The 25,588-nt window shown below is 42.5% G+C and overlaps 1 protein-coding gene across 1 annotated transcript; it reads left to right on the top strand.

Annotated features, from left to right (window-relative positions):
- The first annotated feature begins 89 nt into the window (after positions 1–89).
- LOC144688984 (thimet oligopeptidase-like) lies at positions 90–25,280 on the top strand. The gene is made up of 12 exons (XM_078556066.1): positions 90–480; positions 7,097–7,245; positions 9,681–9,788; positions 10,870–10,972; positions 12,645–12,805; positions 13,711–13,846; positions 14,699–15,065; positions 16,852–17,053; positions 17,702–17,888; positions 18,080–18,214; positions 19,207–19,343; positions 22,586–25,280. The coding sequence occupies exons 1-12, from the start codon at positions 252–254 to the stop codon at positions 22,748–22,750; spliced, it is 2,079 nt and encodes a 692-aa protein (XP_078412192.1). The 5' UTR covers positions 90–251; the 3' UTR covers positions 22,751–25,280.
- Positions 25,281–25,588: the final 308 nt, after the last annotated feature.

Here is a 25,588-nt window from a genome sequence, read left to right as displayed (position 1 = left end):
TGACGGTCGCAAGGACCAATCGGGATAGCGGATGCGGAGGGCGCGTCGGAGAGATGACCAATGAGGGTGAGAGGGAGGCGGGACTTATCCGTAGTCGTTGGCGAGCGGCCGAGGTTTGAATGACAGCGTGACAGTCCAAGTTAGTCAGTCGGTAGACGGCAACGCGTGCGGCTCGATCAAACTGTTCCAGATCCCCCCTGATTGATTTATATTTATTTATATATATCTCACACTGCACAAAATAAATCGCGATGTCTCCCACCGGCGAGCCTCTGACCGGCGGCGGCAGCGGGAGAGGAGACCCCGCAGGCCTTAACCATCTCCGCTGGAACCTGAGCAAGCAGCAAATGGAGCAGGAGGTTGGGGCCCTGATCCGCCGAACCAAGCAGGTGTACGACCGAGTCGGTTCACTGGATCTGGCCGAGGTGAACTACGAGAACACGCTGAAGGATCTGGCGGACATCGAGGTGGAATACACGGGTAAGGATGGGGGGGGAGGGGGGGTGATGAGCATTGATGGAGGAAGGGAACCTCGTGGGTGAAGTTTGTAGGGGAGCCCTCTCCCCCCTCTCTCCCTCTCCCCCCTCTCTCCCTCTCCCCCTCTCTCCCCTTCCCCCTCTCTCCCTCCCAGAGTGGGGTAAGGGAGGCCACCCCCTTGGGCAGAATGTTTAGGGGTTACCCCCCCCCCCCTCATTTTGGGCAAATTGGGGTAGGGGAGACCCCCCCTCACTCTGGGCAGAGTGGGGTAGGGGAGACCCCCCCCCTCACTTTGGGCAGACTAGGGTAGGGGAGACCCCCCTCTGGGTAAAATGGGCTAGGGGAGACCCCCCCCCCCTCATTTTGGGCAGAGTAGGGTAGGGGAGATACCCCCACACTTTGGGCAGAGCGGGGTAGGGGAGATACCCCCATACTTTGGGCAGAGCGGGGTAGGGGAGATACCCCCATACTTTGGGCAGAGCGGGGTAGGGGAGATACCCCCACACTTTGGGCAGAGCAGGGTAGGGGAGATACCCCCACACTTTGGGCAGAGCAGGGTAGGGGAGATACCCCCACACTTTGGGCAGAGCAGGGTAGGGGAGATACCCCCACACTTTGGGCAGAGCGGGGTAGGGGAGATACCCCCACACTTTGGGCAGAGCGGGGTAGGGGAGATACCCCCACACTTTGGGCAGAGCGGGGTAGGGGAGATACTCCCACCCTTTGGGCAGAGCGGGGTAGGGGAGATACCCCCACACTTTGGGCAGAGCGGGGTAGGGGAGATACCCCCACACTTTGGGCAGAGCGGGGTAGGGGAGATACCCCCACACTTTGGGCAGAGCAGGGTAGGGGAGATACCCCAACACTTTGGGCAGAGCGGGGTAGGGGAGATACCCCCACACTTTGGGCAGAGCGGGGTAGGGGAGATACCCCCACACTTTGGGCAGAGCGGGGTAGGGGAGAAACCCCCACCCTTTGGGCAGAGTGGGGTGGGGTAGGGGAGACCCCACCCTTTGGGCAGAGTTGGGTAGGGGAGACCCCACTTCCCTGTCTTTCCCCAGTAGCCTTGCAATTTTTTTCATAAAAACAAAAAGCTAAAAGCTACTGCGGATGCTGGAAATCCAAAACAAAAACAGAATTACCTGGAAAAACTCAGCAGGTCTGGCAGCATCGGTGGAGAAGAAATCAGTTAACGTTTCGAGCCTTCACGACTCTTCAGCAGAACTGAAGCATAGTTAGGAGAAAGGAGAAATATAAGCTGGTTTAAGGTGGGGGGGGGCGGGGGGAGAGAGAAGTTGAGGGTGTGGTGATTGGGGAGATAAGCAAGCAGTGATAGGAGCAGATAATCAAAAGATGCAATTTGCAATTTTTTTCCTTTTTCAGATAATTCCTGGAAAAAGAATCCCAAAAGATTTGTTAGTTTGGAAATTATGTCAACCACGACCGATACATCTCATAAAATGATATCAAATTCCATTGTTAACAAAAAGAAAGCTTTCCTTTTTAGTTAACTATTTTTACTGGGACAGCAGGTTGAGTGCTACTGTTCATGGAATCACACAGCACTGAAGAAGGCCCATCTTGCCTGTGCTGGCTGTTTGAAAGAGTTATCCCATTAGTCCCACCCCCTGTTCTTTCCCCCAAATCTCTGCAATTTTTTTTCTTTTTCAAGCTCCCATTTGAAAATCACAGTTGAATCCATTTCCATCACCCTTTCAGAATTCATCATTACATATAATCATAACTTACTGTAGAAAAGAATTCTCATCATATGCTCCCTGGTTCTTTTGCCAATTATCTTAAATCTGTGTCCTTTGATACCTTACCTGCTGGTGAAAACATTATTCCATATCCAGCCTATCAAAATCCTTTATAATTTTGAACATCCCTATTAAATTTCCCCTTAATCTCTGCCTTAATGAGAACAAATCTAGTTTCCCTATTCTGAAGTCCCTCATCCCTGTTACTATATGAATAAATCTCCTCTTCCAAGTTCTTCACAATTCCTGTTGTGTAGTGTCCAGAATTGGCACCATACTCCAGCTGAGGCTGAACCTAGTGATTTAAGAACATAAGAAATGGGAGCAAGAAAGACCATGTGACCCATAAAACTTTAGCCTGTTTCACCAGTCTGTCCTCCCCATTGTCCACCATATTTCCAAGCTTTGTGCCATCTGCAGACTTTGAAATTATGACACCTCTTCTCAAGACAAAATAATTCGGATGTTACAAAGAATCGTGGATCTAATACTGATCCTTAGGGGATAGTACAGTATAGTTTTCTCCAGTCTGAAAAACAACTATTCGGTACTTTCTACTTCTTAGCCAATTTTGTATCCAATCTGCCACTACCCCATTAAATTCCATGGGCTACAATTTTGCTAACTAATCTATTATGTGGCACTTCATCGAATGCCCTTTGAAAGTCCATATACACATTGTCAACTGCAATAACTTCATCAACCCTCTTCATTGAACAACTCAATCAAGTTTGTCAGACACAAATTGTATTCTTCATATCCGTGTGGGCTGACATTTATTAAAATATACTCTTCCAAGAGACAATTATATTTTTCCTGAATTATTTTCTCTAGAAGTTGCCCCACCACTGATTTCAGACCATCTAGCCTATAGTTTATCCATCACTCTTGTTTTGAACAACTAGTCACTGTCCTATAGAGCTTGAGAGATAAAACAAGGAAGAGAATTTTAAAATCGAGGCATTGCTTTACTAGAGCCAGTGTTGGGCAGCGCGCACAGGGGTGATGTGTCAACAAGACTTTGTGCGAGTAAGGAAACGGGCAGGAGAGTTTTGGATTACCTTAAGTTTACAGAGGTAGTAGATACGTTGGCGTGAATTTTCCAAAAATCCCTAGATTCTGGAAAGGTTCAATCAGACTGGAAAGTAGCAAATATAACTCCTCTAATCAAGAAGGGAGGGAGGCAGAAAGCAGGAAACTATAGGCCAGTTAGCTTGACGTCTGTTGTGGGGAAGGTGTTAGAGTCGATCATTAAAGAGGTTATAGCTGGACACTTAGAAAAACACAAGGTAATTGGGAAGAGGCAGAATTGGTTTTGTGGAAGGGAAATCATTTTAACCAATTTATTAGAGTTTTTTGAAGGAGTAACGTGCTGTGGATAAAGGGGAACCTGTAGACGTACTGTACTTGGATTTCCAGAAGGCATTTGATAAGGTGCCACATGAAAGGTTATTTCGGAAAATAAATTCTCATGGTATAGGAGTAACATATTAGTCTGGTTAGAAGATTGACTGGTTGGAAGATTGACAGAGTATGCAAAAATGGGTCTTTGTCTAATTGGCAATATGTGACAAGTGAAGTCCCACAAGGGTCTGTGCTGGGGCCTAACGTTTTACAATTTATATCAATGACTTAAATGAGGGGAGCGAAGGCATGGTAGGTAAATTTGCGGATGACACAAAGATAGGTAGGAAAGTATGTTGTGAAGAGGACATAAGGAGGTTGCAGACGAATATAGGTAAGTTGAATGAGTTGTCAAAAATCTGGCAGATAGAGTACAGTGTGGGAAAATGTGAAGTTGTTCACTTTGGCAGGAAGAACAAAAAAGCAGAGAATTACTTAAATGGAGAATGACTGCAGAATTCCGAGGTGCAGAAGGATCTAGGTGTTCTCGTACATGAGTCACAAAAAGTTAGTATGCAGGTAACAGCATGTAGTCAAGAGGTTAATGGAATGCTATCCTTTATTACAAGAGGAATTGAACATAACTGAAGCATAACATCCTTACTTATATGCAGGGCATTGGTGAGACCGCATCTCGAATACTGTGTGCCAGTTTTGGTCTCCTTATTTAAGGAAGCATGTAAATGCATTGGAGGCGGTTCAGAGGAGGTTTACTAGGTTGTTACCTGGATTGAGCAGGTTGTCTTATGAGGATAAGTTGGACAGGCTGGGCTTGTTTACACTGGAGTTTAGAAGAGTGAGGGGTGACTTGATTGAGGTATATAAGATTCTGAATGGTCTTGACAAGGTGGACATGGAAAGGATGTTTCCTCTTGTGGGTGAGCCCAGGACTAGGGGGCACTGTTTTAAAATTAGGGGTCGCCCTTATAGGACAGAGATGAAGACACTTTTTTTCTGAGGATTATGCGACTTTGGAACTCTCCAAGCAGAAGTGGAGGAGAGGCCATTGAATATTTTTAAGGCAGAGGTAGATTCTTGCGAAATGAGGGAATCAAAGGTTATCGGGGATAGATGGGAACGTAGAACTTGAAACGTAAACGTATCAGCCAAGATCTTCCTGAATGGCAGAGCAGGCTCGAGGGACCGAATGGCTTACTTGTGCTCCTATTTCGTATGCTGAGATGTAGACTCTAGTGCGGACAGAGTTGGGCTTCTCTAATAGCTCCTGATGTTGAATAGGTTTCTGACACTTGCTGTTTAGATTTTAAAGTAGCTGTGTCTGCTGGATCTGTATCCTGCTTGATGACAAGGGGTGAAATCTGGAGGGGAAAAATAATAAAACTGACTTGTGTTGTTTCTTGAGCGATGGGTGAAAGTCAGTTGCTCTCTACATTTATTGTGTGAAAATGACTATCCGCATGCAGTTTATAACAGAAATACTTCCTATAAAACTGAAATATTGTCCTGTATTTCTAGCTGGGAAGATAATCTAAAAGCTCACTAGTGACTTTCACACATGAGCTTTTAGGTTGTGCTTGCTCATGGAGACATTAATAGCAGTGGAATATAGTACAGCAAACTCCTTGGGGAATGATTTATAAATTAACAATGTGGCAAGGCTACATACTGTACTGAACTCAGTATTTCCTGAATCTGTGGTTGATGATCTGTTGTCTTTAATGTCAGCAGCTCATTGTTGAGGCTTGTACATAAAGATTGATGAACCAGAAGATAGCAAATGCACATGGAATCAAACACTACAGTAATTCACAGAGATAAAGAGGGGGGGAAATCACAGTTAAATATATTCAACCACTGTGACACCACTTGGACGAATTGATATTTTTGTTCAATGCCTTAAATGCCAATTGACCAAGATAAATCCCTTTTTATTTTCAGCCTTTTTATTGTTCTAATTATTGAGACTGATCTACAAACCATGTGAATGGAAAACTCCATTTTTCTGATAACTTCTAAATAAAATTCTATAAGCTGAATGGGGGTGATTGAGGAACATGTCACATTTTGTCTGAACTGACAATGAAGCATAAACAAATTTCTCTGGTGGCCCCTTCAAACTGACCGTTGTATCTAGAAACTACTGGTCAGAGCGCTACGTATTGTGGAAAAGCCTTTGTAAGCAGATGTAAGCAATAGTCCAAACATTCAGCAGTTTTGTGTGGGAATAGCTGCTGACTGGAGGCTTTACCTTACTCTCTCCCTGGCTTTGTTGGACTAATAATTCTGAGGTTATGTCAGTTTTCACAATGGTACAGTAGAACCTAGAGGTCACACCAAAAATAATGAACTGTCTAGTCAACTAAACACATTGTATACATTCATGGAAGAGTTCAGTATAATTGCATTTTTAGGAAATTAAGTTTCAACTATTAATAATATGTGTAAATTGAAATAATAATTCTATAAAATTCTTTTCAATGTTTTATCTTTAAAAAATCATTATGATTATTTCCTTTGTAAGAAAGTCTGCTCCAGCTGCCATCCCAGTAAGGCATGTTGGAAAGTGTCTGTATGTGGATGTTAGGTGAGGATGAGACCGGGTTATATTGTGATGCCTTTTACAGTGCCATAGGAACACAGAAAGAACATAAAAAGAAAGCCTGTGGACTTTTACAACAACAACTTGTATTTATAGAGTGCCTTTAACATAATAAAACGACCCAAGGTTTCACAGGAGTATTATGGAACAAAGTTTGACATTGAGCCACGTAAGGTGATGCTAGGTCAGATGATCAAAAGCTTGGTCAAAGAGGTAACTTCTAATGAGTGTCTTAAAGGAAGAAAGAGAGGCAGAGAGATATGAGGAGGGAATTGCAGAGCTTAGGGCATAGACAGTTGAAGGAACATCTGCCAGCGTTGGAATGATTAAATCAAGAATGCTCAAGAGACCAGAATTGGAGAAGCATAGAGATCTGGGGGGAGTTGTAGGGATTGAGGAGATTAGGACAGGTGAGGCCATGGAGTGATTTGGAAACAAGGATGAAAATCTTAAAATTGAGGTGTTGCTGGGAGCCAATGTAGATCAGCAAACACTGGTGATCAGTGAGCGGGTCTTGGTGTGACTTAGGACACAGGCAGCAGAGATTTGAATGACCTCAAGTTTGCAGAGGATAGAACGTGGGAAATTGCTGGAGTGAATTGGAATAATCGGCTTTAGAGGTAACAAAGGCACGGGTGAGGCTTTCAGCAGCAGATAAACTGAGGCAACATTTAAGTTGGACAGTGTGGCAAATAGGCAATCTTTTACCCCAATATGAATCAGTATCTTTAAAATGAGAAGTAAAAATTCTGAAATACAGTAGAGGGGAAAGTAAAAGTGCCCTTCCTGATGTGCTTTATTAGATTGGAACTCCTCCTATCATCCTCTTTAGCAGTGACATTGATCTGCTAAACATGTTACTTCAGACACTGAGACTTGCTGTTTGATATTTCAGTGCAACGGAATATTCTAGATTTCCCCCAGCATGTTTCTCCTTGCAAAGACATTCGGACTGCAAGCACCGAGGCAGATAAACAACTGTCGGAGTTTGATGTGGAAATGAGCATGAGAGAAGACGTTTACAAAAGGATTGTCGCTCTTCAGGTGAGAACTGATGCTAGCTAAATAAAGAGGAGAGAAGCTGGTGTGGGAAATGACAACATTTTTCAGATCACTTCTATCTCCCAGGATTCCTTCTGACACAGTTTTAGAATATTAGTTTAAAAATTGTGGGTAGAGCGTTTCTTGCAGTTGCAACCATGATTGACCTCAGCTCCTCAAGCTAAGATGAAGAAAAGAAAATCAAAATGCCTGCTCCTGATGACTCCTGCTACCAAATGCTTATGTATGAACTTCTTTCAGGACAGGGTCAAATCTGTTGTGAAGTCCTCCACTGTTGGATAGCTCAGCAACATTCACGATTTAGGGACATACTTGGAGAATGGGGATACAGTAGCAGAGTGGTTATGTTACTGCACTAATGATCTCTAGACATGAGTTGAAATCCCACATCTGCAGTCGGGAAATTTAAAGTCAGTGAATTAACTAATCCTGGAATAAAAAGTTAGCATCATTAACGGTAACCATGAAACTACTAGGTTTTAATAAGAACATATCTGGTTCACTAATGTCTTTTAGGGAAGGAAATCTGCCATCCATACTCAGTTTGACCAAATGTGACTGAACCCATAGGAATGTGGTTGACTTATCTCATCTCATTTCAGATGGAAGTTGAGAGTTGTCACAAGGGCAATTAGGGATGGGTCATGAATGTTGGCCTTGCCAGCAATGCCCTCTATCCCATGAATGAATTAAATCACCTGACAGCAGTGAAACCTCCCCTGCAGTATAATGCAGCTCCTTTGGGAGACAAGGATCAGATATTTTTGGGGGGCTGAAATTGTGAGCATAGTTATTGACCAGTTAGGGTTAAATTGTTCCAATATCAGATACCATAATTATTCATGTTTCTGAGATCACGAGTATCAATCTCTAATTGTCCCATCGCATTCTTTGTTTTTTTTTGAAAAATATACTTTATTCATAAAATATCTGGAGAACATTCCAAACCATTTCAAAATCACCATCACATAAGTACAATCAGATTCAACTTTTATACATAGATCACAAGATGCATCAATACAATCAATGAATATTACAATCATTTCAATATGGTCAATGCAGACAATCAGACAAAGGTATTGGAGTTATCCATATACATCATGTTGCACTCTGAGGTGCTTCAATACATTTATAATACAATTATTATTCAATGCAGACATTCATTTTGAGCTGTACAGCCCGAGGGGCTCTAAACAGTTCCCAGTCCCTCAGTGCTCTGTGGCAGAAAGGTCTTAGACAGCGACCTTTCCCCATTGCGCCTTTGCAGCGGCTGCCCCAAGCTTTAGTGCGTCCCTCAGCACGTAGTCCTGGACTTTGGAATGTGCCAGTCTGCAACACACGGTCGGGGACAACTTTGCGCTGGAAGACCAACAAGTTTCGGGCAGACCAAAGAGTGTCTTTCACCAGTGACCCATCGCGTTCTTTGTATTTTTTTGCAAAAATATACTTTATTCATAAAATACTTCAACCACATTCCAAACCATTTCAAAATCACCATTACAAAGGTACAATCAGGTTCAACTTTTACAACATGTATCACAAGGTGCATCAGTACAAACAATGAATATTACAATCATTTGCAGACATTTATTTTGAGCTGTACAGCCCGAGGGGATTTAAACAGTTCCCAGCCCCTTGGTGCACTGTGGCAGAAAGGTCTTAGGCAGCGACCCTTCCCCATTGCGCCTTTGCGGCAGCTGCCCCAAAGCGTTCTTTGTACTTTTCGAACTGGCCGACTCACTGCAATCCCATCAAATAGAGAACACTCTGAAAGTGTTGGTTTGCTTGAGTTGGTAGCACATTTTGCTTCTACATTAGAAGGTTCTGGGATTCACTAGCACACCAGGACTTGATCTAGGTTGGCATTCCTGTGCTGTACTGAGCGAATGCTGCATTGTTGGAGGTGTCATTCTTTAGATGAGATGTTAAATTGAGGCCTTCTCTGGTTGTTGAGTTGAATATTTAAGATCTTATTTGCATATTTGAAGAACCTAAAGTTCTCCTGATTTGTTGGCTTTCGTTTTTTCATCAAACAATACAACAAAGAAACAAATTAACTGGTCATTCATCTTATTTTATTCCACTGCTGCAGAATGGCTTCCATCCTTTACATAACATACTTCAAAAGACATGTAAAATTTGACAGTGATTAGTGCAATCATTAGTAATTTCTTTCACAAAAGATTTGCAGGAATTTTGTTATAAAATGGTTCATCTTGCAAATATCTCTAGAAAGGCCATGTTATTTGGAAGTGAGTTGCTCTAACTGTTCTGGCAGACTAATCACAGTAGGAATCAAGAATCATGTTTGCATACACTCACAGATCTTTTTCCCATTTAATTAGAAGGAAAACAGATATACTTGAGATAATTTCTTGCTGCTGTGGCTGCATCACTCTGGGGGCTTGTTCTTCCAGGATAATTGTCAGGCGGAAGACCTACGGCCAGAGGCTAGGCGCTACATGGAAAGGCTATTGAAACTGGGAAAGAGAAATGGACTCCACCTGTGTAAAGATAAGCAAGATGTAAGTAGCGGTAAAATGGCATTTGTAGATGGGTACCCAACCACAATGGAATGCTGAAAATACATAGTGGGGTCAATATTAAACTTCCTACAACTATCAGGTTGCGGGTGTTAAAAAAATTAAAAATCGGAGATTGTGTCACTAACCTAAATTTATGTGTGTGGCCCAATTATTATGGCAGTGAATAGCATGGCGTGTATATGTGTCCTGTCTTGGAGTGATGGGACACTTCATCTTAATGTTAAACCAATGCAGTTGGGAGCCTGGTTTTAAACTTAACAGTTGCCAGCCAGGTTTCCTAAGGCTCGGGAAATCCAACAGCAAAATGGATACAGGAGCAGCTGGCTACAACAGCCAAGTGCTTTTTGAAGCACTCGTTGTGGGCCAGGAAGAGCAGGAGAGCATTCACCCCACCCCCGCAGAGTCCATAGTCTGAATTCCAAGTCCTGATTTTTCCCTCCCAGTCCATTTCCGAGCTCTTTCCCCATCTGTTCCAGCCTTGGGTGCTGAGGTTAGTTTGTCTGAAATGTCTATTGACCCAACTGTCTCAGCCAATGAGTTGGAGGCAGGGCAGGACTTAATACCAGCAGGACTTAAAGCCAGACAGTGGATTTTTTAAGCAAACTAAACAATGTTTACCTTCTCAGCAAACAGCAAAGAAATCAAATTCTATTTCGGGAGTTCACTTGAAATAAGTCTCTACAGTTCCAATAAACAGAGCTCTTGCATAAAAATCAATCCCAGTCACCTACAGCAATGTGGTTTCTGGTGCCTACTGAGACCATTTGACCGAGTTCGGAACAGAGATGCAACCTGGGGCCTTCTGGTTCATATGTTTAAGTATCATGCCATATATCCACTAGGTCTTTGGTGAAAATACAGCTTTTTATTTTTAGTCTAATGAATAGAAGTTTAGTTATGATGCCTTGATCTTTCTGTGGCATCTAACACTGTATCTAAATAAACTCCTTATTCTAGAAGTGCAAAATACCCCCCTGGCCCCACTTTTCACTGCTGCAAATCTCAGTAAACTATTAACTGCCAGTAAAAGGGCTCACTGCTCATTTATCCTGTGCTTTAGGAGATCAAAGCCATCAAGAAGAAAATCAGCACTTTATGTATAGACTTCAGCAAGAACCTGAATGAGAATACTACTTTTCTGGAGTTTTCACGGGATGAATTGGGTAAGAGATAAGTTACTGTGTGGATGAAAAACAGGATTGGAATTTGGCCTTGTAAATTGGAATGAAACTATGTCCATTGTGCGGCCAAATAGCTTTTAAGAAAAAGGCTATTGCCTTTGAGTTTGGGAATTTGGCTCTGAGATACAGCCTGTCACCATAAAGGTTTAATTGGCCTTTAGGCAGACTGATCTTGGATGAACATGGCACCAGGCTATTTATTTATGGTTAGTCATGGCAATGATTCTCTTCTCCTTTGGAGGGGTGATGACAGAAATTGCCTGCCAAATATTCATGAAGAGGCATTGGAATAAAACCATTCCCACATTCAGTGTTGCCATGGTGAGTTTCTGTTGTAGTTTTAAAAAATTGAGTAATTTTCTGAACATATCGTTTCTGCGCAGAGTACTTGCTGAACTATTCTTCCCTGTTTAGCCATCATTTTAATATTTTGCCAATCTGCTGCTTATGTGATTAGGATTTCAATTCATTGCCTGAAATTACTCCCATCCATGCTATCATCAGTTAAAGTATGGCAGGGCGTCTGCGTTGGCTCAGTGCTAGCACACATGCCTCTGAAACAGAATATTGTGGGTTCAAGCAACACTCCAGAAACTGGAGCACATCATCTAAAGTGTCATCTTTTGGATGAGTTTTTAAACTGAGGACCTGTCTGCCCTCTCTGGTGGACATAAAAGATTCCATGGCATTATTCAAAGAGCAGGGAAGTTCTTCTGGTGTCCTCACCAACCTTTATCCCTCAACCATCAAAATTACTTCCTTGATTGTGATGTGGTTTGGGACTTCCTGATGGCACAAAAGACACCATTTAAATACAAGTTCTTCCTTTATTGCTTATTACATCCTAGTGTTGTACAGATCAACATTCTTTCTGCAGATGCAACTAAGTTTACAATGACACAGTCTAGAATTGCACTACTAGGTTTTTCACAGCTGAAATCAACAGAGAAAAATTCATGACTCGGCATTATACTTTGCTGAAACGCTGTAACTCCTGCTGCTGACCGGAAAGGCATCAGGTACAGTTGTGCATGCGCACTCGGGCCTTGCTGAAATGGTGACTGCAAGGTATCCTTGACTCTGCATGTCACTTTCTGCTTCCAAACCATTCATTATCCAATTTCTTTATTTTGCTAATTTTCTCCTTTAGGCTTGAAAGAGTAGGATTCTGTTGACATGTGCTCCTTTGAATTCTTGAAACTCTCTGACACCTCACCTCTGTTCGTGTGAGTTAAAAACAGTGTTTTGGTAGGCTGTCTTAACATGGGGGCATCGCAGCCGAGCCCAAGTTCATCCTCATTCGACATTTCTAACAGCATTCTTTTAGGTAGGGTTGTTTGGATAATGATCATGCTGGCATCTTGGCTTGTCTTCCTTTTTTTCCCCATTATTTTCCCATAGGGATATTGAGGTTTACTGCAGTCCTGATTGAGTTCAGATAACTCCATGCAGACTGAGAATTGAGCCAGAGACGTTTTTGGCCTCTCTGAATGAGTTAGGAGCTGCGTTTACAAGCTTAGTCAGAAGGGATGCATCTCAATTTCTCATTTCAATCTGTAATCAGTGATGATTAATAAGTGATATGAATGGCTTTGTTTCGTCTGAAAGATTTTCACTCAGTCATGTTGGTTATATTAATATCTTGTGTGACTAGGTGGCCTCCCTGATGACTTTATCGGTAGCCTGGAGAAAGCTGACAATGGGAAGCTGAAGGTAACTCTAAAGTATCCCCACTACTTTCCCTTAATGAAGAAATGTTATGTCCCAGAAACCAGGAAAAGGATGGAGCACGCCTTTAATTCCCGCTGCATGGAGGTGAGTCAAGCCGGTTTCTTGTGTTTTACACAGAATTTACAGTACAGAAACATGCCCTTCAACCTTGGTTTACACCGGGGTTTATGATCCACACAAACTTCCTCCCACTCTATTTACTTAATCTCACTCATCAACATATCTTTCTGATCCTTTCTCACTATGAACTTATCCAGCTCCCTCTTAAATGCAGCTACACAATTCCCCTCAACCACTCTGCAGTATAGTGAGTTCCATATTTTCACTTCTGAGTACAGAAATTTTACTTGAATTTATTATTAGTCTTAACTCCATCTTTTTAATCCCAATACCTTGTCTTTTCTTCTTATCTCTTCCACCAAGTAAAACCCTATCTTTCTTTCTTTTCATATTTGAGTCATATATTGTTATGATGTTTTCCGTATTTACACAATCTTCTTTCCTGGATGTTATTAATTGGTTCAGATCACTTCTTGACCTCCTCATCAGCTGAGAATATACCTAAGTTTATACATTGCAGCCAAGCCTGATCCGCAGCATCCAGTGTACTTTCCAACAGGAGTCACTGGATTGTCATCAGCAGCAGGAAACTGGGCTGATTTCTGTTTTGTCCTCCACTTTCCCAGAGAAGAGAGGCTAATTGTTGCATCCCCAACTACTGTCCCAGCTGAGATCACCTAGGTTCATTCAAATAGGGGGATCGAGTGTGGAACTTTGCTGGTCTGCATGGCTCAGTACCACATCATCTGATGCAGCTATTCACTGTAGAAGCTCAGCAGATATTTCCAACGTATGATATTGTACAGATATCTCTGTTATTGCATTGAGGGTTAGTGGGCAGTTCAGCAAAATGTGATTCTACTTTTAAGAAATATTGCTTAGTGTTGGAAACAAAGTCAAAATGAAATAACTTTTTCTTCCTTGTCTAGGACAACACAAAAATCCTTAAAGAACTGGTGGAACTTCGTACGAAGAAGTCTTGTCTTCTGGACTTTAAGACCCACTCGGATTTCGTACTCGAAATGAACATGGCTAAGAATAGCAAAAATGTCAATATCTTTTTGGGTAATGAATGTCAGTTTACAACTAAGCGCTTACCTTGGGTGAAGTGAGTCAACACAGGGTCTTTTCGTCTTGAGGATTCACATTTGAAACCAGCCTTGCCTGATGGGGTGAAAGCCTTTGCATTCTGTTAGCTAGAAGGGCTCTTCATAAAATTAGCATGCTCAGTCTAGTTCCATTTTTAGTGGGTTCAATACCGTGCCATGGAACTATCCACAAATTGGCACTCTTGAGCAAAGGATTGCTGTGTTGAAAATTAATTTTAAAAAACTTGCCGTGGTGCAAAAGGTGGATGCTCTTAGCAGTTGGAATTGTATGTAGGCACATGTGAGGTAAGGGCAGTATTGGGTTGGATTATGTTGTGTCCTAAAATTAAATCATCTGCCTACAATCTGGACTGTTATAAAAGTTGGCTTGAATGAGAAAAGAAATAATGGAGGCAATTTTAACTACTCATCTGGTAGAAATGGGGTAATACTGCTCCCAAAAATCATAGGAATTCACTTACTGCCCCATTCCCACCTGCTGCCATTTTGGTTGGTGTTAGTCCATTGAAACCTGTTTTAAGTGGCCTGTCCAGCAGTCCTTAAAGAGATCCGCTGCAAGCTGTTCCTGAAAAATCATGGTTTTGAAATTTTCAGTTTGGTTGGTTTACTTCTAACTTTTGTGGGTCAGAAGGATGTTCTGAACCACCACCTCCCCGTCCGCACCAACATTCCTGACCAGCGCGCACTGAAACAGTTACTCAGAGCTCACTGGGAATGGGGAAATGAAGCTTGGGCCTCATGCAGAGGAGATCTACGTCCACCTGGGAACAATGTCAGTACTTATAAACCTTTCAAATTCATATTTTAGATGAACTAACACGGAAGCTGAAACTACTTGGTGACGAGGAGAGGGCGGTTATCTTAGACCTGAAGAAAGAAGAGTGTGAGAAGCGAGGGCTGGATTTTGATAATATTATAAATGCCTGGGATCTGCGCTACTACATGAACCAGGTGGAGGAATTGAAGTACTCTGTGGATCAGAATCTGCTGAAGGAATATTTTCCGATGGAAGTTGTAACCTCTGGCCTGCTGGGAATCTACCAGGAACTGCTGGGATTGACCTTTCAACTCATTGAGAACGTGCCTGTGTGGCATGAGGATGTAAAACTGTACTCAGTGAAAGACACGGCAACTGGAGAGTTGATGGGACAATTCTATTTAGATTTATATCCAAGGTGATTCCTTAATCTATTAAGGAGGGAATATAATTGTTCAAAAACAGATAGCCTTTCATCAAGTTACAGGTCCTCTAATATTATTAAAATATCTTGCCTGGGCGAAAAGCACTGCCCACTGTGAAACTGATCAATATGGACTAGAAAGTCTTGCGTTTGATCCCTGGTCATTGCTGAGTTAGCTAATGTCAACTTGGTCAGTAGATGGAACAGCACAGTTAGTCTCAGTGCCTCTAGACTAAGGAGGAGAAAAAAATAAATCAACGGGGTTCCTGTCCCTGATTAGTATCCAGTGACTCTTATTGGACTTTGCATGTATGGATGTTAATGAAAGAATTTATATGGCATCTCAAACGTCCCAAAGTGCTTCACATACAATAACTTCTTGTTGAAGCACAATCATTGTTTTGTAAGCATAAGTGTTAGCTAATTGATGCACGGTTATAGAATCAGAGAACTACAGCACAGAATGAGGTCATTCAGCCATTGAATCTGCCAGATCTTTCGAAGAGGAATTCAGTTGGTCCCCCACCCCCACTCTTTCCATAAGCCTGTAATTTTTTTCTTTCAAATATCTATCCAATTCCCTTTTGAAAACTACTACTAAATCTGCATCCATCAAGTACCATACCAGATTGTAACCACTTATTGAGTTAAGAAAGCTTTCCCTCATGCTGCGTCTAGTTCTTTGTCACTCACCTTAAATCTATGCGTTCTGGTCATCAACCCTTTGGTCACTGGAAACAGATTCTCTTTATTCACTCTACCTAAACCCTTCAAATTAAAAAAAAAATTCCCAGAACCTGAATGCCATTAAATCCTACCTTCTTGTATGATCTAAAGGTTGACAGCTGAGCTTGCCTTATTTCTTTCCTACTCGTTTCAATCTTGGGGTGTCCTGCCCTATGACTTCAGTTTCTCAGGTTAAAAAAAATGGAATAACGTTTTACTTACTCTGCAAAAGAAATACAGATTTTAAATAGGATAGGCATGGCTGCAGATCATATACTTATATCAAATTGTAAATGATGGGGATGGAGACTGTTTATCTTTTTTCTGTCTCCTACCAAATCCAATCAATCAAACTCACAAACAGTTATTAGATGAATGACAAGTTAGTTTTTCTTCAGGATGGTTTTGATTGAAGACAGTTGACTGGGATTTCACAGCAGAATTGCAGACTGGCCAGGAGAACATGTTTATGGTGCTAGGAGATCTCTTAACACTCACCTGAACCACTGAAACAGAGAGGATGTTTAAGTTCCGCCTATACCAAGACACCTCTCTCAGCACATCATGAGATATCAGCTGGCATTGGGTGAGCTCAGGATCAGACTGAGCTATGAACCCACGGTGGAATAGCCAACTAGCACTCCCTCTATGTTTATAGATGAAGAATGGCCACTTAAGTACCGCGGTGGGGCTGCTGGCTTCAAGTAGCTAGTATCAAAACAGAAGATAAGAACAGAGAAAGGGTTCACTCGGGTCCAATAGCAATAGAGGAATTATATGCCAGTTGACAAACTTTCTCTTGTACCCTGCCAAAAGTAGGGGAGCGATAAGTCAGGAGTCTTGAGATGTGGCAGTAATGCTTAAGTCTTGAGTCAATATAAATTCAACTTGCAGTTGATTGTAATCCAAGAATTAAATTCCATTCACACCTATTGTAAATAATACCAAATTAAAGTATGACTTTCATGAACTATTTGAGCTGTTATAAGGCCATGGGTATATTTACTTAGTTACCAGTAGTAATCACAGAGGTGTTGATATACTTGTTTTACAGGGAGGGAAAGTACGGACATGCTGCCTGCTTTGGGCTTCAGCCAGGATGTTTGCTACCTGATGGTACAAGGCAGATTACAGTGGCCGCTATGGTGGCAAACTTCACCAAGCCGACTCCCAGTGCTCCATCATTACTTCAACACGATGAGGTTGAGACCTACTTCCATGAGTTTGGTCATGTGATGCATCAAATATGCTCCCAAGTAAGGACTTCTTACCCTCATGACTCTGCCATTATCCTTGCTGTTGCTGATATCAATGTTGTGAAACTCGGAGGTTCTTCTCTCAATTTCCACCCCCCTATCTCTTGCTGTGCTGCAGCCCTTCAATCCCTTAGCTAAGCTGCCATTCACCATGTGTGCTAGACAATATTTATTGGCAGGTTATTTCAGTTTGGAACATGCAACTGAGCCTGAACCTGATCTTATACAATGGTTATACATTTGCTTTCCAACAAAGGCCAACGGTTGACGGTTTGGAATGGGACCACTGACTGACTTTCTTTATACAGTTTTGCTGCCTTACACTCGTTCTTAAAGCTTGATTGTGCAAATGACCTAACTTCCATTTTGTTTCTTGAGCTAACAGACTTCACTGTAGACAAGGACAGATAATAACTAACTGTTGTGGATCTTTAATGTATTCATTTTAATATTCTGTACGTTTCATATCTCAGACAGCTGTGGAGGACTTTGTCGAGTTGTCTGGGCTGGGTGTGCCTTTGTTGTATTTGAATCCAGTGCCTAGATAATGTCAGGCGGATTGCAGGATAAATTGTCCTCTGTACAGTTAAGCCGAGTCCTGTATTCCATGAAATGAGTTGATGCAGTGATCCTATTATTTTCTGACAGGCTGAGTTTGCCATGTTCAGTGGAACACATGTTGAGAGAGATTTTGTGGAGGCTCCATCTCAGATGTTGGAGAACTGGGTTTGGGAAAAGGAACCCCTACTCCGGATGTCCAAGCACTACAAGGATGGGAGCATGATTCCACAAGATCTGCTGGAAAAGCTCCTTAAATCCAGGCTAGCTAACACCGGTAAATATTGGCACAATTTTTCACATCTGTGTAGCCTTACAGTAAATTAAGAAGTGAGTAAACAGACTTTTTTTTAATTAGAGTTGACTTGCCTTTCATCTTTGCAGGCATTCTGATCATAGATTTATCAATTTTTGCATTGATGCTGTGCAAAGGAACGTACAAACAATTTTTCTCTCTTTATTCAACAGGTCTCTTTAATTTGCGACAGATAGTTTTGGCGAAGGTTGACCAATCACTACACATGTGTACGAACAAGAATGTGGATGCTAAGGAAGAGTACGCTAGGCTATGTAAAGAGATAATGGGAGTTCCAGCAACACCAGGTAACCAAAAAGAAAAATTATTTTCTGCCATTGAAGCAAATGGCAGATAGGGAGGTACCACAATATGGAATAGCCATCCAGCTGAGATGAGCTGAGACCAATTGTAGTGTCCTCGCTGCTACTTTTGTCTGAGATGCGGAACTCTCCTGGTCTGTATTGTGTAGATGAAAGCAAAATACTGCAGATGCTAGAGATGTGAAACAAAAACAGAAAATGCTGGTAAAACTCAGCAGGTCTGGCATTATTTGTGGAGAGAGAAACTGACTCAACGTTTCAAGTCCAATGTGACTTATTCAGAACTGAAGAGAGGTAGGAAGGCGATGGGTTTTATGCTGTTGAAAAGTGGGGAGGGGCAAGTGGAGCAAAGTAGGTCAGGGATAGATTAGAGAGTGGGAGAGAATAAATTCTTTGTGTCTTTAATATTATCATTACCATTTCTTTTTCCTTGTGTTCCATGACATATTTGTCATTCAATCTCCCCTGCCCTCTAACCTATCCCTGACTTTCTCATTCACTTCACCTGTCCCTCCCCTCTTTATCAATAGCATAAAACCCATCACCTTCCTACCTTTCTTCAGTTCTGAAGAAATCATATTGGACTCGAAACATTAACTTTATTTCTGTCTCCACTGATGCTGCCAGACCTGCTGAGTTTTTCCAGCACTTCTGTATTGTATGGGCTCTGGCTTTGTCAACACAATCATCAAGTGAGCTGCTATGTTGTTTGTTTTTCTGACCATTTCCCGCGCCCCCACCCCCTTCCCGCCACCTCACCCCACCGCTACAAGGAACAGTCTCTGTGACCCAACTAAACAATTAACCATTTCCAGTATGCATGTGTGTACCCAATCTGTATCCTAACACAAACCTGTCCAGATCTAACTTATGAAAATGTAATTAAAAAAATGGCACTAAATATTGAAACACTGGCATAGGTATTTGAAAAGAATTCACGTAGGTGAGATGATAATGTAACTGTATTTGCTTTTCAGGAACTAATATGCCAGCCACGTTTGGACACCTGGCTGGGGGATATGATGCCCAGTATTATGGTTATCTCTGGAGTGAGGTCTATTCAATGGACATGTTCTATACCCGATTTCGACAAGAGGGCGTCATGAGCTCAAAGGTACTGATCAATTTTTACCCAGAGTTCTGATTTTAAAATAACCATTATCCAAATATCTGTAACCAGATTGACCTTCCTAATTCTGCAAGATTGGTTACTAAATAGTGATTAGAAACAGGAACCCTGACTGATTTTTACCTTTTTTTTCATCTTCCCTCCCTAGCCCTGGCTGCTGAGCCAGGTTAGATTGTCTCCAGCACAAGTGAGCATCCTCCAGAATGGGGGAGTAGGACCTTAGAAATTTACAGCACAAAAGAAAGCTATTCAGCCCTCATTTGTGCTGATCCTTTACTGGAGCAATCCAAAACAAACCCCCCACCATCTATCTTCCCATAGCCCTGCACTTTCCTCGGCCTCAAAAATTTATCTAACTTTTCTTTGAAAAGATGTATTGGTTTCTAATGGAACCACTCTCTGTGACAAAGTATTTCATGCTCCAACAACTCTCTATAAGCAAAGAAATATTTCTAAACTCTCTCCTCACACTCTGACAGTTTAATGACCCTTATTACTGAGTCCCTAGTTGGAATCTTTACCAATGCACACTTCTAAAACCCTTCATAACCCTTTAAAAGTTTCTATTCTCTTTCTCTGCTCATTTTGAAACCCTTGAACATGTTAAAAATTTTTTAAACTGCGCTATCTTTCCTTTGTCAGGTTGCACTCTTAATCTGTAGCCTGGTTGCAGTCGATGAGCACAGTTGCATTAAACTTTTGTATCAATGCAAATCAGTTTGGTGCACTTTGGCATGAAAGTCGCAATACTACCCTATCAAGCCCCAATCTGAACACGTTAAAACCAAGCGATACAAGACCTTCCCTTCCCCCACCCTGCTTTCTTCCAGGAGGCTGTTTTACACCGGGTTTAGCATCATACGAAATATAACTCTGTGGTGCCAAGACAATTTTAAAAGGCACAAGTTTTTTGAATATCAAAGGACATGTGAATAGCGTGAGAAGTTGTAGCTGCGGTAGAAGATCATCCATGATTTTGTGACTGGTTGGATCTTCTAGACACCTTATAAAATCATGAGAATTATTTTTAATGTTATGAAAAAGCACCTAATGCAACTCCTATTCCCAGCATTATAAAAAAGTGCACATATATAGAATGCATAGCACAAGAATAGGCTATTCATCCCAATAGGTCCATGCTGGTGTTTATGCTCCTCACCATCTTCTCCCACTCTACTTCATCTAACTTTATCAGCATATCCTTCCTTTTCTTTCCCCTGCATGTGCTTTTCTAGCTTCCCCATGTTATTTGCCTCAACTACGTCCCATCTGGTGTAGTGGTATTGTCGCTGGACTGGTAATCCAGAGACCCAGGGCAATGCTCTGGGGACCCAGCTTTGAATCCTGCCATGGCAGATTTGAATTCAATAAAAAACCTGGAATTAAAAGTCCAATGACCGTGAAACCATTAAAAATGAGGTGTCAACCTGGTGAAGCTATATCAAGAAACAGCTGAAGGCACTGGATACTGCAAAGGCAGTATCCCTGACAATATTCCAGCAGTAATACTGAAGACTTGTGCTCCAGAACTTGCCGCGCCCCTAGCCAAGCTGTTCCAGTACAGCTACAACACTGGCATCTACCCGGCTATGTGGAAAATTGCCCAGGTATGTCCTGTACACAAAAAGCAGGACAAATCCAACCCAGCCAATTACCGCCCTATCAGTCTGCTCTCGATCATCAGTAAAGTAATGGAAGGGGTAATCAACAGTGCTATCAGGTGGCACTTGCTTAGCAATAAACTGCTCACTGATGCCCAGTTTGGGTTCCACCAGGGCCACTCAGCTCCTGACCTCATTACATCCTTGGTTCAAACATGGACAAAACAGCTGAATTCCAGAGGCGAGGTAAGAGTGACTGCCCTTGACATTAAGGCAGCATTTGACCGAGTGTGGCATCAAAGAGCCCGAGCAAAACTGGAGTGAATGGGAATCAGGGGGAAAAATTTCCGCTGGTTGGTGTCATACCTAGCACAAAGGAAGATGGTTGTGCTTGTTGGAGGTCAGTCATCTCAGTTTCAGGACATCACTGCAGGAGTTCCTCAGGGTAGTGTCCTAAGCACCACCATCTTCGGCTGCTTCATCAATGACCTCCCTTCCATCATAAGGTCCAAAGTGGGGATGTTCGCTGCTGATTGCACAATTCACAACTCCTCAGATGCTGAAGCAGAGTCCATGTCCAAATGCAGCAAGACCTGGACAATATCCAGGCTTGGGCTGACAAGTGGCAAGTAACATTCAAGTCAGGCAATGACCATCTCCAACAAGAGAGAATCCAATCATCTCCCCTTGATGTTCAATGGCATTACCATCACTGAATCCCCCACTTTCAACATCCTGGGGGTTACCATTGACCAGAAACTGAACTGGACCAGCCATATAAATACTGTGGCTATAAGAGCAGGTCAGAGGCTGGGAATCGTGTGACGAGTAACTCACTTCCTGACTCTTCAAAGCCTGTCCACCATCTACAAGGCACAAGTCAGGAATGTGATGGAATTCTCTCCACTTGCCTGGATAAGTGCAGCTCCTACAACACTGAAGAAGCAGGACACCATCCAGGACAAAGCAGTCCGCTTGATTGGCACCCCATCCACAAACATTCACTCCCTTCACCACCAATGCACAGTAACAGCAGTGTGTACCATCTACAAGATGCACTGCAGGAATTCACCAAGGCTCCTTAGATAGCACCTTTCAAACCCACGACCTCTACCACCTAGAAAGACAAGGGCAGCAGATAGATGGGAACACCACCACCTGGAAGTTCCCCTCCAAGCCGCTCATCATCCTGACTTGGAAATATATCACCGTTCCTTCACTGTCGCTGGGTCAAAATCCTGGAATTCCCTTCCTAACAGCACTGTGGGTGTACCTACACCACACGGACTGCAGCAGTTCAAGAAGGCAGCTCACCACCACTTAAGGGCAACTAGGGATGGGCAATAAATGCTGGCCCAGCCAGCGAAGCCCACATCCCGTGAATGAATTAAAAAAAGAAAAAATGTTCAGAGAGGTTTGCTGGCAGCCGAGTCAATAGTTTAACGTTGGACTTGCTGGTTGCTCCTCTCACTTTTTACAGCTAACGTTCCCTGGTACAATATTATCACAGCCAAGACCTAGTTTTCCTTTGGGCAAGCTTATAATAAGTTAACTCTTAATGAAAGATCCTATACACTTTTAAAAGAACCCCCCCCTAACCTACCCATTTTGTGCTTGTCCCTCTAGGTTGGCGTAGATTACCGAAACTTCATTCTTAAACCAGGTGGCTCTCTGGATGCTGAGGAAATGCTGAAAAGTTTCTTGGGGCGTGAGCCAAAGCAGGAGGCCTTCCTCCTGAGTAAAGGGCTGAGAATCGATCAGGACAAACACTCCGCCCCTTCTGCCTGTTGAGATTGTTCATTTCACTGTATATCGTGTGAGCGCTTATCTCCTTCCACTTATACCACCAATGGACTGGTCTCCAAATGGATTTTTTCCAAAAGTGAATTTATTGCACAACTTCAGCAGGGCAATAGATTAACCGGAGTTCCCTGAGTTGTAGCAGAAACCTTGTTTTAAACCCAAAAAATAGTATGATAATTTAGGTGAAATCTTTTCAGTTGTAATCTCTGCATAATCAATGAGGAAAAAGGTCTAAGAAATAAGCTCTTTCCACACAAATAGACCCTTCACTGTAACAGTTGTGTGGTGGAATTTCTTTCACTGACATGTCTGCTGGATAGCCTGTGTGCGGGGGCATTGAGTGTGGACAAGATTAGGCTTGTGATGCCCTCCAGATTAGTATAGCCTGCCACTACTCACTATCTACATTAACACGTAGACATAGCTACTTGGGCAGAGGCAGCAGCAATCACGCCCATAGGAGAAATCACCAAGTTTAGAAAGGATGACGGAAAGAATTTCCACATGTTGTTAGTAATAAATATTTACCTTTACAAAGCATCAAAAAAACATAATGTTAGTGTGAACAAATCAATAGCTTAATATTAGAATGTAAATATTTAATTACAGGCAGTAAGACTAAGGGGACATTTTAGTGTAAATGTACTTGTTTTCTACACATTTTTCCCCCTTTGAGACTTGCTTCATGATAAAAAGAATATGCAGTGAGTGTTAATGGAATGTAGTTTCATTATATGACCTGGTGATTTCAAACCATTGGCAAAGTTTCCTGATGGTCTACTCCATGTGCTATCGGGCCGCATAAACTAGGAACGTTCCCACTCTGCGTCCAGTTATCTGACCAGAACTGGAGACACTGCATTTGGCTTTTGAATCTGGTTTAGGAGGGGAGAGGTGGAGGTGTGGTGGGAAAATCCACCATTACCCCTGCACCTGATGGCTATCCACTAACCTTATTTGAAAATCTGATGCATGAGTAATGGGAGGAAAGCCTCTGCCACCTGTGGAATTGTATCTGAGCATGAGAATAAAGGCACAAAATAGGGAGGAAAAACAATTGGGTTTAATGGTGCATTATATTCCTTGGTGCTTTGGTCCCAGTGCAGTTGGCAATACGGGTGTGGGCTAGCTAATTATACGCGATGTTTGTTTACTATATTTATGCTTTGAATGCTTATCAAACTAATTTTTAAAGGAAAATTAATTTCAGTAATCAGAAATGACACTATGCTGTATGGGAGGGTATTCCCAAACTTTTTGCCCAGGTTCACAACCTTAAGCTGTACCTTGCTTGAGGATCACTTGGGCATGTTCCAACACATTGGGTGGAATTTAATGCCCTCACCCATGTCAAGTTTTGTGGTTGGTGGGGGGGGGAGATCTACACTCTTCCAGCCTTCACCCTGATTAAGTCTAGTGGGAAGGTCTGTGGACAGCCTTCCTGCCCTACTGCCAATTGAGGCCCTTAAGTGGGCAATCAGCACTGATTGCCCACTTAAGGGCCTCATTGCACTGCCACTGGTATTAACCCAGTGGTAGGCAGGGGCTGGCTATGTGGGGAGCACAAACAAATCCTCGTTCAAAGGTACAGTGCCTAATTGAGGGACCCTGCATTGGGAAGCCCCACCCTCCTGCCATCACTCACCTCTGGCCTGGGATCCAGCAATGATACTCGGCCTTGGATGGGTTTAGTACAGGCAGCAGCCACTGCCTTCTTGATAGTGCTGCTGTTCGGTAGAACTGCTGCCCTCTGGCTGACAGCTCTCGGTGGCAGGACATCTGCCCCCGTGATCAAGGATTCTGGGGCAATTCTGCTTTCCAGTTAAGTGCCTGAATGGCACTTGGCGGACCTTCCCTAAAAGAGGTGATGCGGGGCTCTTGCTGGCTCTCCAGAGAGTGGGCAAGACCCCCATCACCTCCATTAAATACCACCCACTGTGTTACAAAACGATGAGATAAATGTTTGTGGTCATCCATTCTCACTTGGTGAATTCCTGATTTCAGATTAGTCAGTTGCTAAATATATTTTCACTAATCAGTAGACATTAGGATGACCATGTCTCCTTCGTGTTTTCTCACAAGAGGAGAGGGAGCGGCATTAAATCCCAGCTCTAGTAACCTCGCAAGTCACATGTGCTGCAGATTATGCCCCAGAGACAAACTGAGCAGCTGGCACCAAATGTCGAGTTCTTCTGCCTGCATAATGAGTGCAATTGACTATAAGGAAATGTAATCACTCTGGAAATGGATGGAAAAAGTTTTCTGTGCAAACAGTATCCACAATCTATAACCAACAAGAAAGAATTTTGTTAGTAATCAACACAATTTGACATCTATTCATGGGCAGAGATACTGTTTAACGTCCTCAGTGAGCAATGCCCATGCAATAGATCAGTGACATGAAATTTGACTGTATGTGAATCCAAGGATTGCTTCTCTATCAAAAAAAACTATATGGTGGCACAGTGATGAATCACATAATATTTTAGAATTTGAATTAATAAAACTGGGTCTTGGATTTTTTTTGTGTTTTTATTACTTCAAATTTGGAGGAAATTGTTTGGGGTAGAAAAAAATCTTGAGTCTGAAAGGTATGAAACAGGAAAATTCTGTTTCTGCTGCTCGATTTGCTAAGTGCAGCATTTTCTGTTTTTATTTCAGAGTTTCAGCATCCACAATATTTTGCTTTCCAGTTAGAAACAATGTATTTTTATTTGGATTTTTTTTTACCTTTTTCCATTGTAACCTCATTTGTTTCCCCTTACTTTTGCTGAACACACTGACTTATAGAGTTCCATGGGTACATGCATCCCTTCAAATACCTCA

This window comes from Cetorhinus maximus, chromosome 13 (assembly GCF_964194155.1).
Source record: "Cetorhinus maximus chromosome 13, sCetMax3.hap1.1, whole genome shotgun sequence".
In the NCBI taxonomy this organism is placed as follows: Eukaryota; Metazoa; Chordata; class Chondrichthyes; order Lamniformes; family Cetorhinidae; genus Cetorhinus; species Cetorhinus maximus.
This window is presented reverse-complemented; position numbering and strand designations above follow the sequence as displayed.